Consider the following 16187-nt stretch of genomic DNA (forward strand, 5'->3'; position numbering starts at 1 on the left):
GTCTGTGACCATTTTTACTTGGCTGTTCACTTGGTGACTATTTAAGTTGTGTTACAAAATTTACCATACAACTACAGTTGTGAAAATTAGGAGTTTGTGCTGCTTACAGGATGGGAAATAAACTCGGCACACACAGTATTACAGTCATTAAAAAGATGTTGTGTTTTCAGCCATGGAGGAGAACTTGTGTGGGTCTACTAAACACTAAACTTGAACTGCTCTTCTATAGAAATACATTTGTACCGTTGTTATCCACACTTTGTCTTTAGATTGGCAAGCAATGAGTGGTATACAACGAATGAAGTTCAACACAGGCCATTCTGCTTCAGGCTCTGTGCACGCTCACATAAAAACGGATGTTTTTCAGGTCAGGCGACTGTTCGGGCACACAAAATGATCTTTATGAGTGCTGCCTGCTCCAGTCAGAGATGTTATCAGATAATGATGACGATAAAATGGCGAGAAGGTGTAAAGAATATAAAAATTAACCATAAAGTAAAATCCAACACTGTTGCAAATAAGAAAAAATATTAATGGTGCAGAAAATCAGTAATCTCGGAACCTGTCACTCAGAGTTTTAAAATAAACATTTCAATTCACGTCAGTTATTTCCGTGCTGACTGTGCTCACAGTGCTGCTATTTACATGTGTTTCTAAAGTGTGGGTGCACATCAGAGCTCTGAAACGTTTAACTGGATGCATTTAAAAATTAAATGTAACTTTGTCGTTTGCGGGTACCTCTTTACTTTTTCCCCATGTTTGTCTGTAGATAAAATAATCAAATATATTTAAACTCTTATCAAATATGTTTTTTTAAGCTACTCTGGGACTTAAAAGTTGGATAAGCAATTTTATACATATCAAATACATGAAAGTGCAAGATTAGGTTGGACTTTAAAAAACAGAGGAACTCATTTTAATGTTAACAGGAAGTGTATTTACTGAGTATTTGATTGATTTTATCCTTGTGGTAATGGTCTGTGGTTTTTAGCTCAGCTGCAGGAGAACAGGTTGGGCAGAATGGTACGGGAGCAGTGCCAGGTGACTGACTCACCTGTTGCAAGCTGGCTAATCAACCTCTCCTTTTATGCAGTAGCATGCTGAAACCAGATGACACACATGCTGAGACTCATAGATGATGGTGGGCTTTTGTCCAAACTTAGGAGAAGATATTCCTTTAGCTTTGCTTAGAGTTGAGTGTGCCTCGCCATGCCAGGCAAGCTCCAGTGGAGCACACAGGGTTTTAGTTTATGCATTATGTGTGAACACTCACCAATAAAAGTCTGTTTGCTGCTCTACCCGGTCTCTGTCCGTGCCTGTGCTGATGGGAACCCACGGGCAGCACAAACCTCTGATACAGCCTCTTTTAGTACTACTGAAAAATCCAAGCCACCAATTAATAATTGACCACGTTGGTGTGTTTCTTACCCTTATTCCAGCCATTATTATTGTAACTTGCTTTTCACAAGTATCTATCAGAGCTCTCGTCACCAATTGGTGAACAACACAGCAACAAGGCTGCTAAAAAACAAGGCAGCACTCTCATATCACACGTATTCTCTCTTCCCGTCACTGGCTTCTAATGAGCTTAAGAATCCACTTTAACATCCCATTATTAACAACTGACAACATGGACAGGCCCCTGCTTATTTATTGGAGCTACTGAGACCTCAGATTTTCAGATCATCTGGTCGAGATCTCTTAATAGTTGCATGCACCATGTTCTGCTACAACCCCAAAAGTGATCAGACTTTTGTTGCTGTAGCACCCAAACTTTGGAACAGCCTTCCTGATGCTGTCGGGTCGGCGATTTATTTGAAACAAGTACTGGAAACTTATTTTTGTAGGTCGGCTTTCCCTTAATCTCTCCCCAATTATTTTGGGCCATAGTTTACAAATGCAAGTGTGTTTGTTGGAATGAATTTGAGACTGTGTGGAACAGGATTTTGTACAACTTGACAGACAGACAACATAAATAAAAAATTGCTGCAAATTCTCTTTTCAGGGTCCAGAGCACTGCTCCACCCTGAACTTCGGCCTGGGCTCCAGCGGCCCTGTGCTGGGGATCTCTGGCTCAGAGCTGGAGGCTGAGGTTGAATACACTTTCAAACTGACCATAAGCAAAGACGGCCTGGCACCAGAGTCCACCACACAGACTGTAAGTCTCCTTTTATATACATATTAAATACACATTAATAGCATCAGAAAAGTCAATTGTCATTAAGTTATACACAGATTTTTCTTGGTCTTTATATTTTCAGCTTTCCCAGTTTCTTTCTATTAATACTTATTAATAATGCTTCTTCTAAAAAATGTTTCACAACTTTTGGTTAATTGATCACCGGTGAAAGATATTAATTAGTTATATTAGAAAAATAATTTAATTTTTTGCCATATGTACTGTTGAAATGGTTGATTCACATATTAAACATGACCAAAGTTTGCAATTAGTCTCTATAAGCCCAAATGCTCAGCGTTCAGACAGCTTAAAACTGAATACTTCTGAATATTCAGAATGATATTCTGAATATTCTCTGCATGAGCTGGCTCAACAATATCTAAAACCCTAGTTAAAGATGATGAGTATCAAAACAGCAGTTATCAACAGCTGTGTTAATCCAGGATTTCTGCTTCCAATTCTGTGCACACTCATATAAATGTGGGGTTTCACGGGTCACACAAAATGATCCCTATGAGTGCTGCCTACTCAGAGACATTATCAGATAATGATAAAGTAGTGATAAAAATCTATAAATAACATAAAGATTTAGCAATAAAATACAACAGTGTTGCAAATAAAACAAGAGATTAATGCTCAGAAAATCATTAATCTTTTAGAGATTTAGTGTACAGAACGGTAAACTAAACATTTTAATTAAAGTTAATTGTTTTAATGCTGAATAAGATCTTGGCTCTTTATTTTAACAGCTTATTTAAATTGATGACAGCAGATGGGAGCTCTGAGATTTTTACTGGATACATTTAAACTTTAACATTTACACACGTTCTGCATTATCAAATGGATACATGAATCTTTCAGTGACATTGGCATACACAGTTTCCACAGCTGTATCTTTACAAGTTGGCTTGATTTGTGATGTTAGTAAGGTACAGTTTAACAAGTTGCACATATAATATGCACTCGCCCAGCAGAGACTCTACGTTGCATTTAAAACATGTTGTAAACAAGAAGCAATCAGAGAGTGCAAACCTTCGCCAAGACAGCTCAGTGTCTGGCCAATATTTACTTTGAAGTGTATTTTATTTTATATATTCATTATATTATGTTCATTTTCTTTACTTTGTTCTTTTTAAACATACTTTAAGATGTTTGTAGTGCAGTTAAAACAAGTGCAAGCGGCAGGCTTTTGTTATTTACAATGCTGAAACCCATTTTAATATACTTGACATAATTTTGAATATGGGATTTTAGTTTTTATTAATGTGGATATAAATAGTTTCTTTGAAGATACAAAACATTTTGGGGTCAACTTGAAAGAAAGGCACTTCAAAGGCTGGATGCAAACTATAATGTGATGTTTAGAATCCACATATACCTGCATTATTTCCTAAATGTTGCCAATACAAACAAAGGCGGTAGCATTTTAAGTACAATTTTAAAGATAAAAGACATTTTATATAAGTTTGAGGTGCGAGGTCATACGTAATATGGTATTAAGAATTCCTATATATCACTCCCCATATGCCTCTATGTTATTAATACAAACAATGGAAGTGTGAAATATAGTTTTAATAGTAAATAGTTCTGCATAGTATTATTATCACTTTCACCTTGAGATCAGTCTGTTTACCTTGAATGAGAGGTCAGATGGGACATGATATTTTAAATCTTTATATAGTACTTTCTTAAAATTGTTTGAGCTATTGTGTTTACAGACGGTAAGAATGACACAGCTGCAAACACACCTCAAAAACACAATCTTCTTGGTGGATATAATAAAAGAAACAACAAAACGCTACTAGCCGATTTTAAACTTTGAACATAACTGTTTCCAGTTTATGTGTTCGGCACAAGTTACCACAGTGATTTAGCGAGGTAAAAATAGGGCTACTTTTAGGACATTTAAGCTCAACATTTCTCTGTAAGAAATTCATCTCACTTTGTCGTACAGCCCTCTGCTTTTCTAACTTTGGGGCAGCCAATCAGAAGTGGTTTAAAGAGAGGGGAAAGGGAGCTTAAAGTGTAAGGCAGAGCAAGAAGAAAAGAAATGTGAACAAAAAAGCTGTTGTGATCCAGCCATAACATGGCATGACACAAGTGTTTCCTATTGTAATAATGAACCATGGCAAATATTTTGAGGGTTCCAGTGCAAACTGCAGATTTGTGGTCCAAGACTTCTTGTTCTGTGTGCTGATCACTGTTTAGAAATGCAAGTAAATAAAAAAGGATTAAACACGAAATTTTCTTTAAGTAATAGTTCAATAACAATTGGGGGAAACAGTATTTTTTTTTCCTTAAAGATTGTGCATATTCATATACATACATCAGATTTAAGCCAAATGTGCACATATATAACGTTTTCTTTTCAGGTGGTTAAACGTTCTCTTTTCAGATCTTGGTGACTGCATCCCTGCATGTCTGTTTTTGTAACAGGTGCTCGTCCAAAGCGGCCACATTCCCATTGTGTATCTTGAGTGTGTGTCCTGTAAGGCCCAGTCGATTTACGAGGTCAGCCAGAACTCGTATGTCTACCTCCGAGGAACCTGCACCAACTGCAAGGGCGTTCTTCGTGTGGTAAAAGCTCACACAAACACTGACGTCAAGCTTTAAGGGCAGAATCTGGCTAAAAATGTCTTTCTATGTCTCAGCAAAATGAGGTCACGGCACCACAGAAGCAACAGTGAAGTCAACGTTTCCACGTCCCTTTCTTCTCTTTCTTCTTCTGCTGCCCCACCTCTCTCCTTAATTCAGACTTTCCCTGGGATTCGTGATGCAGGCAGTAGTGTGTGGGCGTGAGAATGAGGTCATCCCTTAAGCTGAGCCAGAGAGAATATGTTGTGTTGAACTTACATAAGGAAACAATTTGCAAGACAAAACAATCATTGAGTTTCTGGAGTTCGAACTGCACCTACCAGCTGACATTGCTCAGCTGCAGTATAACCAATGTCACTTTGTTAGGATTACACTATACTTTCCATACTGACTGGAGTATATTTGAATTTTGGACTCGCTACACATATCTGACTCAATATGTGTAGTCATTACATACTAATATGTCTTTAGTAAAGGGAAAGATCCATCAGCTTGAAAAGAAAAAACTTTAGCAAGTTTTGTCTCACTTACACATCAATTTTAACGTTTAATCATTCATACAGTACTTATTGCAGTTCTAAGTTATAAGTAACTTAGGAGACAGACAAGTTAATCTTGTCTGTCTCCTAAGAAAAATGTCAGGTTTGTCATGCATTTGGACGCTTTAGAAATATTGTACACATAAATTGTAGGGAAAAAGTTTCACAAGAGGAACTAAATTATTAATAAGGAAAAAGCTAAAATTACGGGTCAAAGGTTACCGCCTCTTTTGAGCACTTTAAGAATACTTATTTTATTATCATGATGATTTAAAAGCTATCCATATTTAAAGGGCATAGTTTGACATTTTAAGGAATACACTTATTGGTGAGAATTACATCAGAATGCCTCCCTCATGTCTAGTAACACTACTCTAGATGTAACCAGTCCAACAAAGCGTGTCCCTGTAAACTTTTATCGGAGTACGGTGGTCCCTCGCTATAACACGGTTCACCTTTTGCAGTCTCGCTGTTTCCTGGATTTTTTTGTGCAATTTTGCGTTTTTTTTTGTTTGTTTTGGGGTTGTTGTTCTTTACACTGCATTGTTTTCTGCGTTCTGATTGGCTGTAGACCATTGTCAGTCAGTCTTGTGCTGTGTCTCCTGTACAGTATAGAATGCGTTCAGCTTATCAAATTATCTAAATCTTCTGTCGCTAGCAGTGTGACTCTGCAGTGCTGTACTGTATGTTTGTAAGTTTTCTCCAACAATCGCAAAAATGTCAGTGAAACGTTTTGCACCGTCAACTGCACCTACGAGTGCCTTTGGTTTCATTCTGTAATTATTTTTCTACAAAGGTTTGAACATTGAGAGTCTTTAAACAAGAGAGAAAAGTGTGAAAATGTTCATGCGATATTTTCACAAAAACATAATTCATCAAAGCATTATGTCTGGATACAATATCTAAAATAAATGAGGACATTCTAGTCTATAAAGTTTCCATTCGCTGAGCAGTTCCTACCTTTTGAAAATGATCTCTTATCTCAGTCTCCTGTCCACTCTTTCTTACATATTTCTCCATCTCTGTTACATTTTTTTTTTCCTCTTGCAGATTTACATTTAGCTCCTCAGTTTTGAGAAGAACTACACCGAAACTATGGCGTTATTTTTGTGCCACTATTCTGAGCGAACGTCAAAAAAAATTGCAGGTGCAACTGTTGCATTTTGAGGAGAAATTTATTTTGAGCGAAGAAAAGCTCAATTTGAGTGAACAAAATTCATTGCTGCGTGCAAAAAATGTATTTCAGTGTTTGCTATTATCCATACACACACACGATAGCAGCCCCTGTCGCTCAGTTTTTGCATTTGCATTTCAAAATAAATTTCTCCTCAAAATGCAACACTTGCACCTGCAAAATTTTTTTTAAGTGCGCTAAGAATAGTGGCACAAAAATAACGCCATACGAAACAGTTTGTTTGTGTGGTGGTTGAGCTGTTTGAAAAGTTGTGTTTTGAAATGACCTGCCGCTTGAAAATTTTCATCTGATTATCCGGCCAACTGTCAAACTGTTTTATAATGGCGTGCCTTTTATTCCCAACTCATCTTTTCAACTGCAACTCAAGCAAGAAAAAGCACACTGGCGTCACTGATATCACTGATGTCACTAATATCAAGAGCAGAGAGTTATAGGCTGTTTTCCTTCTCTGTCTTAGCGCTGGAGTGCCATGACGCTAAAGAATGAGACTCTGGTCCTAGACTCCTCCTCCACCACGACAGGAAGCGACGGTATGAATCTGGTGCTACGGCAGGGGGTCCTGCGGCATAATGATTCCTATGTCTTCACCCTGCATGTGACTGACAGCAGCTTAAATGGCGAGGGCGCTGCTTCTATCACACTGCATCACAACAAGGCCCCGGCTGGTGGGGAATGTCACCTGAGAGCTGGAGGGGAGGCAGGAGTGGCCTACGCGGATCTTGATGGTGAAGGCAGGAGGATACGCACACTGCTGGACCGCGTACACTTCAACTGCTCTGGTAGGAAGAAGGAAATGTGACTTAAATCTTTTTAATTATCATATCCTTTATAGGGATTGTTGTCTTTTGACCCTGCATTGATTTTAACCCTTTAGGTTACAGTGATCTGGGTGACTCTGAAACTACATTGCTGTACAGTCTGCTAGTGACACGCTGCAAAGAAGAATACTGTGAGGACTTTTGCGTGTACAAAGGAAGCAGTCCAGAGCACTCGGCCTTCCTGCCTCCAGGTTTCAGCATAGCCCAACATCATGTATACGTGTACATCACAGTGGAGGACCACCAGGGAGCTGCCATCATGCCTCTTAACAAGTAACTCTACTTTACTCGGTTTAGTTCACTTATGAGGAGATTTCAGTCTGAATCTTTTTGAGTCACTTTTAGCTACCATGGTGTTATATTACTGAAATGTTTCAAGGAATCACTACAATCCCCAAGGTATTTGCTCAGTTGTTGAGTTTCATGGCATCTACAAGCAACATTGCTGTTATTGTTGCTCTTCTTGTTCACCAGTGACTGCTGTTCCACGTGCATATAGTGAAGTTTCAAATTCTATATTCAGTTGTTTTTTTTCCTGTTTGTGTCCAGGACCATTGAGGTTGTACTGCCAGATCCACCTTCTGGATACAGCAGTCTTCCCCACTGGCTTTCTGATCTGACAGACAGCAAACTCAAAAAGCTGCTGGAGCAGGGAGATTCCCAGAGGGTCAGAGAGTTATCATTGGTTCTTATTACAGTCCTAAATGAGGTAAGAGAGGCCTAGCCATAAAACCGCGATTAATGCAATCATTTGTCAAGTCACACAACAGCTGATAACACATGAGGAGTAATTATATCGGCATTTACTTTCTTCCAGTATGAGCAGACCAGTCGGTCGTCACGCGTATCCCAAGATGAGCGCAATCATAGAGTCAGAGTCCGCAGCAACATCACAAGAGCTCTGACTGCTCTGGATCTGACAACTGTGAGCGATATCCAGCAGACCTCCGCTGCTCTTGCACAGTGCACGGTGAGCAGGATGAGAGAAAACGGGGTCATTTTTAAAGGAAATTATTAAGGCTATTAACAGAAGAGGAGAGCCAAGAATACAAACAAATCAGTTATGAGTGAATGTGCATGCATCTTTTTTCCAGGCGGTAAGTCGAGAGTTCATCTGTGAGGAGTGTCAGAACAGCACTCTGAACAAGCTGGAGTCCATGCTGGACATTCTGCAGACAGACACCAAGCAGGGCGTCGTCACTCCGACTGAAATAGCTGACAACATCCTGAACATCATGGGTAAGAACGAAACTGCTGTGTCACTCTAAATGCATTTTTAGGACAGTGTTGCTCATTTCTACATGAGCCTCTAACTGCAACACTAATTAGGAACTTCTACCCAGTCAGATATCTTTGTGTATTTTTTAAGTTGAGGATATAGCTTTCTAACTGCTCTTACTTATGACTAAATAAAATAGGTGATCTATAAAGGAACTAAAAATTGGTTTATTTATTGATCTAAAAGCAGTGAATTTGTGTAAATTCAGCTAAACTAGAGCCGTGTAATGCTCACTAACACAACGCTTCCAAATTCTAGTAAGTGGTGTTGTTGAGTAGATTACATAACTGAATGAATCTGCTCTCAAAAATCTATTTATGATTTTATTTTTCCTTAAATAAATGAGCAGTCACCAATACTGTGCGCACCAACAGTTTAAGAACAAACTAGTTAAGTTTGGTCTTTTTATTATTTTTTTTAATTTATCGTATGTCATATTTTCTCCTTTTTTTACAAGGTGATCTGATCCATCAAGTCAGTCAGTCAGCTTCCTACTCGTACCTCCATGCTTATTTGGATTCCCCCTCACCCCCGTCCATCTCAACCCCTTCTTCCTCTGGTGAAGAGTATGGAAACGCCGTGTTAGACACACTGGAGCCACACCCTCTGCGTGTGGCAGCAAAGGCTTACAGTCTGTCCTCGGTGCTCATGTTGATCCTCATGCACGGCCGCGTACTCAACGAGGAGCCACTCGTTCTGAGGGGAGCTGAGATAGCTGCTACGGGAAAACTGGCAGACCCCCAGAGTCTCCTCTGCTACCATGGCAACAACAGTCCAGGTTTGTTTGTGCATTTAGTGTCTCAGGTTGGAATTTTTCACTATAAACTGCAGAAAGTTGGACATTATAAACTGTAACTGTGAAGAATCATGTGCATGATGACAGTGTTTAATTTCCTCTCTCTTCATATTACCAGAGTGCCAGCTGTTCTCCATCCCCCGAGCTTTCAATAAAAGTCTGGGCAGAGCTGCTGCTGGAAAAAGCATCATGCAGCTACTTTTTCAGGTTTGTTCATGTTATTGTCAACCAGACACTCGAGTAGAATAAAACTCAAGCAGCTTTCTGAGGTCCGAGCTTTTGGCCCTACAGGGATTACTTGTACATACACTGACATCATTCTTTGAACATCAGAAAACACTTAAAAGAGCAGAAACGTCTGAGTCAAGTACAAAATTCTTCTTTTGAACCTTCTCCTTAGATGGCTGTCAAAGAACTTGGCAGCGTGAAAGCTGTTTGTGCCGAAGTCTGTCATCAGCACATTCACTGAAAGAGTTTGCCTGAACTGTGTCCTTCTCTTTGGTCTTTTTCAAATTCTGTTTTCAGATAAAAGATCCTCACGTTCACTTTTACTGACTTTATTAACTTTTTCCATCCAGGTGGAGTCCAACCCGTTCCCCTTCAACTATGTTGCCAACTACACCATCTCTACCGAGGTGGCATCCATGGAGTTTCGCACTGAAAATGGAACCCAGATCCCAATCTCTGGTCTTGATGATAGTCTGGCCATCACAGTTGCCATTAACAATAGTAGCATTGGAGAGCTGGGTTCTGAAGGTTCTGGTACTGGAGGAGTACCCACAGCGGGGGCCGTTAACATCAGCCACTGTGACTCTGTCATCGTTAGGGTCAGCGCAGGAAACAGCAACAGACAGGCAGGGCTGTTTGTGCAGCTCAACTTCACCATCCAAGGTGAGCACTCACATTTATCACAAACATTAGTAGGTAGAACTGAGCAAATTAATTTCTTTAATACAAAAATATGCTTGATCTCTTGGTTTCGTCCTTTTGGTTTGTCCCCTTATTTGATGCCACAGCAGATCATCTGCCTCCACCTCACCCTGTCCCTAGCATCCTCCTCTGTCACATCAATCCTCTGCATGTCCTCCTTCACTATAACCATGAATCTTTTCTGTGGTCTTCCTCTTTTCCTCCTGATTTGTCCAATACATTGACTGTCCTCCTTTGTGCATGTTCAGACCGTGTCAGCCTTGGCTCTCTGACTTTGTCTCCACACTGCTCAGTCTGAGCTGCTTGATGATTAAGCTAATAATCATTTGGAGGTGTTTTAAATGTATATTTATTGTCCAAGTAACTGGAATTTATCATTTTTTCTTTAGGAATGAATGAAAAAAAGGATTTCGTGTTGTTTTTAGCATCTATTATAGTTCAAATTAAAAGATACATATGTTATTATATTGCCAGAAATATATAATTGTGACTCTGTGCAGTACTTAACTGCAGCATATGAATGCCTCGGTATGGATTCTGAATGGGTTTGCGAACATACAGCTATGTCAATTGCCAGACAATAAAATTCTGTACTTTATATAGTATAGATGAAATAACAGGGCAAGTGAACTTGAGTTCTTTTTGTATATTGTAAAGCTGTCTGGTCTTGTCATTTGGTGACTAAGTCTGTACTTCTAAATGTAAATTGTGTCTTTGTTTGTTTCTTTACTGACTGTGTATTTTTGTGTTGGTGTTACTGTCATTATTTTCATTTCTTTTCTAGATTTAAAAGAAAAGTATGAAAGAGAAAAGAATGACAAAGAGGAGCCATTCATCACCGCCTACCTCCATTCCCACGAACAACCCAATGAGTTCAACTGCACAGACACAAAACGTATCACTCTCAATATGACCAGCGGGCAAGATCTTGACCACAGGGACTACACCTTCTTCCTGTCACCAGAGTAAGAACTCTGTTCATTTGCAGCGTTATAATACAGCGCGCATTAAATATGCAGTAACTTTGCTATGGCTGGCATCTCCTGTCCTTGTCTCCTGTTTATCTCCAAAAATGTCACTGTTGCTAAATAGGACCTACGACACCACTCTGGACTACTTCATCAACGTGAGTACGCCCTGCAGCTCTGAGTCTCTGCCCGTGGATGTTCGTCTGGAGGTCGGGGTGTTTGCTTCTCTGTGTCAGTACTTCAGTGAGAGTGAAAAGCAGTGGCGGACAGATGGCATGGTGCCATTAGCAGAGACCAACGCCAGCAGGGCGGTTTGCCGTACCAAGCACCTCACATCCTTCGCCGCAGGCCTGTTTGTGCCAACCAATGCCATCAGTTTTAAACTGCCAGTCAGTATCTCACTAAATACCAGTCACTATTTGTGGATGTGCACTAAATAAACAAAACCACTTAAACCATTTCCCCCCTCCTTCAGGAGCGTTCAGGGCCACCAAGCCTGGTCGTGCTGTTGGTGTGTCTATTGGGCTTAATATGCTATGTTGTAGCAGCGGCTATCTTACACAAGTTGGACCAGCTGGATCTACGGCGTGCTGGTGTGGTTCCACTCTGTGGCCGAGATGGACTCTTTAAGTATGAGGTCCAGGTGAAAACTGACTGGAACCAAGGGGCAGGTGAGATAAAACGACGTAACAGGTAGATGTCGTTTTGACGTCATTTTTGAAACTTTGCCAATATGTTCAATATGAGCGTCATGTGTCACTGTAACAGTGCGTGTATGACAGAAAATAAGGCAAATCATAACAGTTCAACTTCAAATTTTAAACTCAATAAAATCAATTCCTACATCAAGAAATGAAGAGAATTCATGCAAACTGCCTCTCTCTTCCATCCAGGCACCACGGCTCACGTGGGAATCAGTTTATATGGGCGTGAAAGCCGTAGCGGACATCGCCATCTCGACAGCAGAGGGGCTTTTGCCCGCAATGCACTCGACATCTTTCATATTGCGACAGACACCAGCTTGGGCAATGTCTGGAAAATACGTATTTGGCATGACAATAAAGGTAAAGACACACACAACAGAAGGAGCCCAAGCAGAGTCTGTATATTAATGTTTATCCATCATTTAACCATTATTTGCTGCCCCTTCTTCAGGTCTGTCTCCAGCATGGAAGCTACAGTATGTCTTGGTAAAAGACTTGCAGACAGGAAGCAGCCACTATTTCCTGGTGGAAGACTGGCTGTCAGTGGACAACGAGAGAACTCATGGACAGGTGGAGATGGAGGTGGAGGCTTCAGGTAAGGAACTGCGATTAGGTGACGTGTAATTAAATAATTAAAGATTGAGTGTAGCAAAACAACTGCTTGATGCATAATGCAAGCTTGTTCACTCCAGTGTATCGCTTTCTATTTTTTGCTCCCAGAGGAGGCTGTGCTTCTTCAGCTGCCTCGCCTCCTGCGGTATGAGCTGCAGAGGGCACTGTGTGAGAGTCACCTGTGGGTTTCGCTGTGGGAGAGGCCCACCCGGAGCCCGTTCACCCGCCTGCAGAGAGCCACGTGCTGTGCTTTGTTACTCCAGCTCTTCCTGTTGGCCAACACTCTGTGGTACAGCATTGTGGTGGACAAGCGATACGGGTGCGTGAATGGGTGTGACGGGTTTTTTTTGTCTTGTCTGTCTCTCTTTGTAAATTCCCACCATGCAACTTCTAATGAATGCAATCATGTCCTTCAGCCCGAGGGCTGTGTCAAGGTCTTCATCATTAAACGGCGAGACAGTGGCAGCAGGCGTGGTCACCTGTCTGATCGTCTACCCTCTCTACTTGCTCGTTTTCACGCTGTTCAGAATGAGCCGCAGCAAGGTAACCCAAACCTTACCAAATATGATATATGATCAAGCTTTCTTGTCTTTCAAAGGCCCTGGATAAAGCAGAATATTTCCTCTGTCATTGTGTATCTGTAAACAATAGTGTGTGACCGTGGAGCAGGTGCCACAACAAGTGGACCAGGAGTCAGTGGAGATCGATGACTTCCTGGACAACTCCATGGCTGGAAGTTCCTTCCTCTTTTTTAATGGCGAGGTAAAGTCTGTCACGAAAACACGGGGTTTAAAAGTCACATTTGGGAAAGATTCTACTTTCACCTTTTCAGGTCATTAATGTTTGTCTCTCTCTCCATCCATCATCTCTGTTTCCTCAGACCAACTCAGAGGAGACCAACGTGGACTTGCCCACTCCATCAACTAAAAGGTAAGCATATTTATTTCAGGTAACGACCTGTTTGTTGGAAAACAGATGTAGTGGAATAGCAAGCTGTGAGAATCAACGAATAAAGTGGAAATGGCTCATCTTATGTGATCTGCAAGAGATGTGAAAGTTTAAAAAATATACGTTTTTTTAAAAAAATAACTATCTTTTGAATTTGAAGTGAGCGAAACATTTTCTTCACCAAACAACTCTAAATTCGAAAGCAACAGTTTTATCAGAATAATGACAACAACGTTATTCTTCTCTGACAAACTTGTTTTGTTGGAATGACCTTCAGAGCAAATGAATTATTTGCTAAAGTTGGTCTGAGTCACAAACATTACTCATTGTGCATTTTAGTGAGGAGAGCTGGGACATGGTAGAGGAGGAGACAGAGGACAGGGACTGGCCAGAGCTGCTGAGTGACACTTCGGTGGTTGGAGGCGCTGGGCACGGGGCAGGAATGCCCAGGCTGAAGAGGGGTCAGGGCAGCAGGCACCTCGGTGTGGACATGGCCTTTAACCCTGATGATGAAGAAGGCGCCGAGCAACGCAACAAATATTTCACCTCTTCAGGTAACTGAAGCAAACAGGCTGCAGTATTAAATCAAACGTTTTCTGAGCAAAAGTGGGATATTTGCGAAAACACTTCAGAAACACTGAATTTAGTTTTCTTAAAAAGGCCATAAATGGACAACAGATCGTTAGAAGTTGTATGCAGTGTCTCATAATGGCCTGAGCTAAATGTGATGAAAGCAGATTTTCACTTGATGAATGTTGTGGAATTAAATGTACAGCAATATCTGCAGAAAATCTAAAGAAAGACAAACAATAAGGCTATAAAAGCAAATATTGCATTAAAAACTATAGTAGTAATGTCAGATTCATCGTTTTTGTTTTTCATTTCTTTTTAGGAAAATAAACTACACACAAAATGCACAATAAATAATCATTCATTTATTTTCATATAGTCTAACTGTTTTTGGACAGTAAGTTATTTTGGTGGTTTGTCTTTGCATCACACCACAGTGGATTTTATGCCCAAAAAATGAAGATGTGATTGAACTGCGGACTTTCAGTTTGAATTCAAGGGATTTAGGAAAAGTAATGCAATAGTTTTTATTTAAGAAATTAGAACATAATTTTAAAACACAAGGAGTGTTTTTGATTGTTGAACAAAAGCACTTTAGTTGACATCAAGAATCAATGGACATCACCAAATGCGGTACAGTGGTCCCTCGTTTATCGCGGGAGTTACGCTCTAAAAATAACCCGTGATAGGTGAAATTAAAGTAGCCAACTTTATTTTTTACAATTATTATAGATGTTTTAAGGCTGTAAAAGCCCTCACTACACACTTTAGACAGTTTTCTCAGACAGGCATTTTCACACTATTCTCTCTTGTTTAAACACTCTCGAAGTTCAAACCTTCATAGAAAAATAAGTCCAGTATTATAGAATGAAAACAAAGATCAAACCCTGTTTTCAGGTCCAGAACATGTTAATAGAGCAGCTGCCAGAGAATGCAACATTAATGAATCAATGGTACAGAAGTAGAGGAAGCAAGAAGAATGAGTTCAGTAAAGTTTGACTTATTTGACTGTTTTGTTTCTCTTAATGAGCCTTATGGTCCGGAAAATACGGTAACTTCTACCTTTCTTTAGCATGTCCAGAAGTCCAACTTCTTGTGCGATGGTTAGCATCTTCCTCTGCCTTTTGGGTGCTACCACAGGTGCCTTTGATGGTGCAAAATGTTTCGTCGACATTGTTGTTTGTTGGGGAGAAAACTTACAAACATACAGTACAGCACTTCAGAGTCACACTGCTAGGGATCGAAGATTTATGTAAATTTGACAAGCTGAACACATTCTGTACTGTACAGGTGACAAGGCACGGAGGAGATTAATTGACAATGGTCCACAGCCAAACAGGATGCAGAACACAATGCGCTGTTAAAAAAACCAACAACCCAAAAACATGCAAAATTCCACAAATAAAAAATCTGCGAAACAGCAAGGCCACGAAAAGTGAGCCGCGTTATAGCGAGGGACTGTACTTCCTCCACTGTGATGCTCTGCCGGGGTTTTACTGCAGTCACCTAGACAAAATTAGAGAAGCAAGGCTAAGATTTGGACATGTACAGAGGAGGGACAGTGGATATACTAGAAAAATGTGTGTGTATGATGTATGAATATGGAGCTGCCAAACAAGGGGAAAAGAGGCCTCAGGAGAAGCATATGAAGAGGTTTGGTGCAACAAAGGAGGATCATACAGACCCTGAAGGAAGTAGAAACATTACATTTCAACATTACACTGAAAAACTACAAAATACCAATTCAATGCTTTGAATCAGCTTCAAGATATTCTGCTTGATTTGTCATGAAATAACAAGAAAACAGGCCATGAAACTGCTTCTTTTTGACTCTTTTTACTCTTGTAAAAATTGCTGTAATTCCTGAATAGTTCATGCAAATCTTCTTTAAAGCCCCTTGAATTAAAGATTAAAGTCACTTCAATCACAGATTGATTGTTTGGTTTAAAATCCTCGGAGGTAGTGCAGAGTAGGGATGGGTATCGTTTAGGTTTTATCCGATACCGGTGCCAAATCGGTACTTTTGAAACGGTGCCGGTGCTTAAACGGTGCTC

At 40.2% G+C, this 16187-nt stretch overlaps 1 protein-coding gene across 3 annotated transcripts in view; it reads left to right on the forward strand.

The window, feature by feature from the left end:
* Positions 1 to 16187, forward strand: part of pkd1a (polycystic kidney disease 1a) — a 75971-nt gene that overhangs the window by 42030 nt on the left and 17754 nt on the right. For all 3 annotated transcript variants that reach the window (XM_005735675.2, XM_005735676.2, XM_005735678.1), the window contains exons 24-43: positions 2006 to 2158; positions 4616 to 4756; positions 6966 to 7287; positions 7383 to 7599; positions 7876 to 8035; positions 8144 to 8296; positions 8421 to 8565; positions 9063 to 9383; positions 9520 to 9608; positions 9980 to 10292; positions 11116 to 11296; positions 11424 to 11688; positions 11775 to 11970; positions 12193 to 12363; positions 12455 to 12598; positions 12724 to 12934; positions 13032 to 13158; positions 13267 to 13377; positions 13496 to 13545; positions 13903 to 14117. In XM_005735675.2, the coding sequence (XP_005735732.1) occupies positions 2006 to 2158; positions 4616 to 4756; positions 6966 to 7287; positions 7383 to 7599; positions 7876 to 8035; positions 8144 to 8296; positions 8421 to 8565; positions 9063 to 9383; positions 9520 to 9608; positions 9980 to 10292; positions 11116 to 11296; positions 11424 to 11688; positions 11775 to 11970; positions 12193 to 12363; positions 12455 to 12598; positions 12724 to 12934; positions 13032 to 13158; positions 13267 to 13377; positions 13496 to 13545; positions 13903 to 14117 (3685 nt within the window). The remainder of the gene's footprint in view (positions 1 to 2005; positions 2159 to 4615; positions 4757 to 6965; positions 7288 to 7382; positions 7600 to 7875; positions 8036 to 8143; positions 8297 to 8420; positions 8566 to 9062; positions 9384 to 9519; positions 9609 to 9979; positions 10293 to 11115; positions 11297 to 11423; positions 11689 to 11774; positions 11971 to 12192; positions 12364 to 12454; positions 12599 to 12723; positions 12935 to 13031; positions 13159 to 13266; positions 13378 to 13495; positions 13546 to 13902; positions 14118 to 16187) is intronic.

Source organism: Pundamilia nyererei, unplaced genomic scaffold, assembly GCF_000239375.1.
Source record: "Pundamilia nyererei isolate P.nyererei 1_Seehausen unplaced genomic scaffold, PunNye1.0 scaffold00065, whole genome shotgun sequence".
NCBI classification, from domain to species: domain Eukaryota; kingdom Metazoa; phylum Chordata; class Actinopteri; order Cichliformes; family Cichlidae; genus Pundamilia; species Pundamilia nyererei.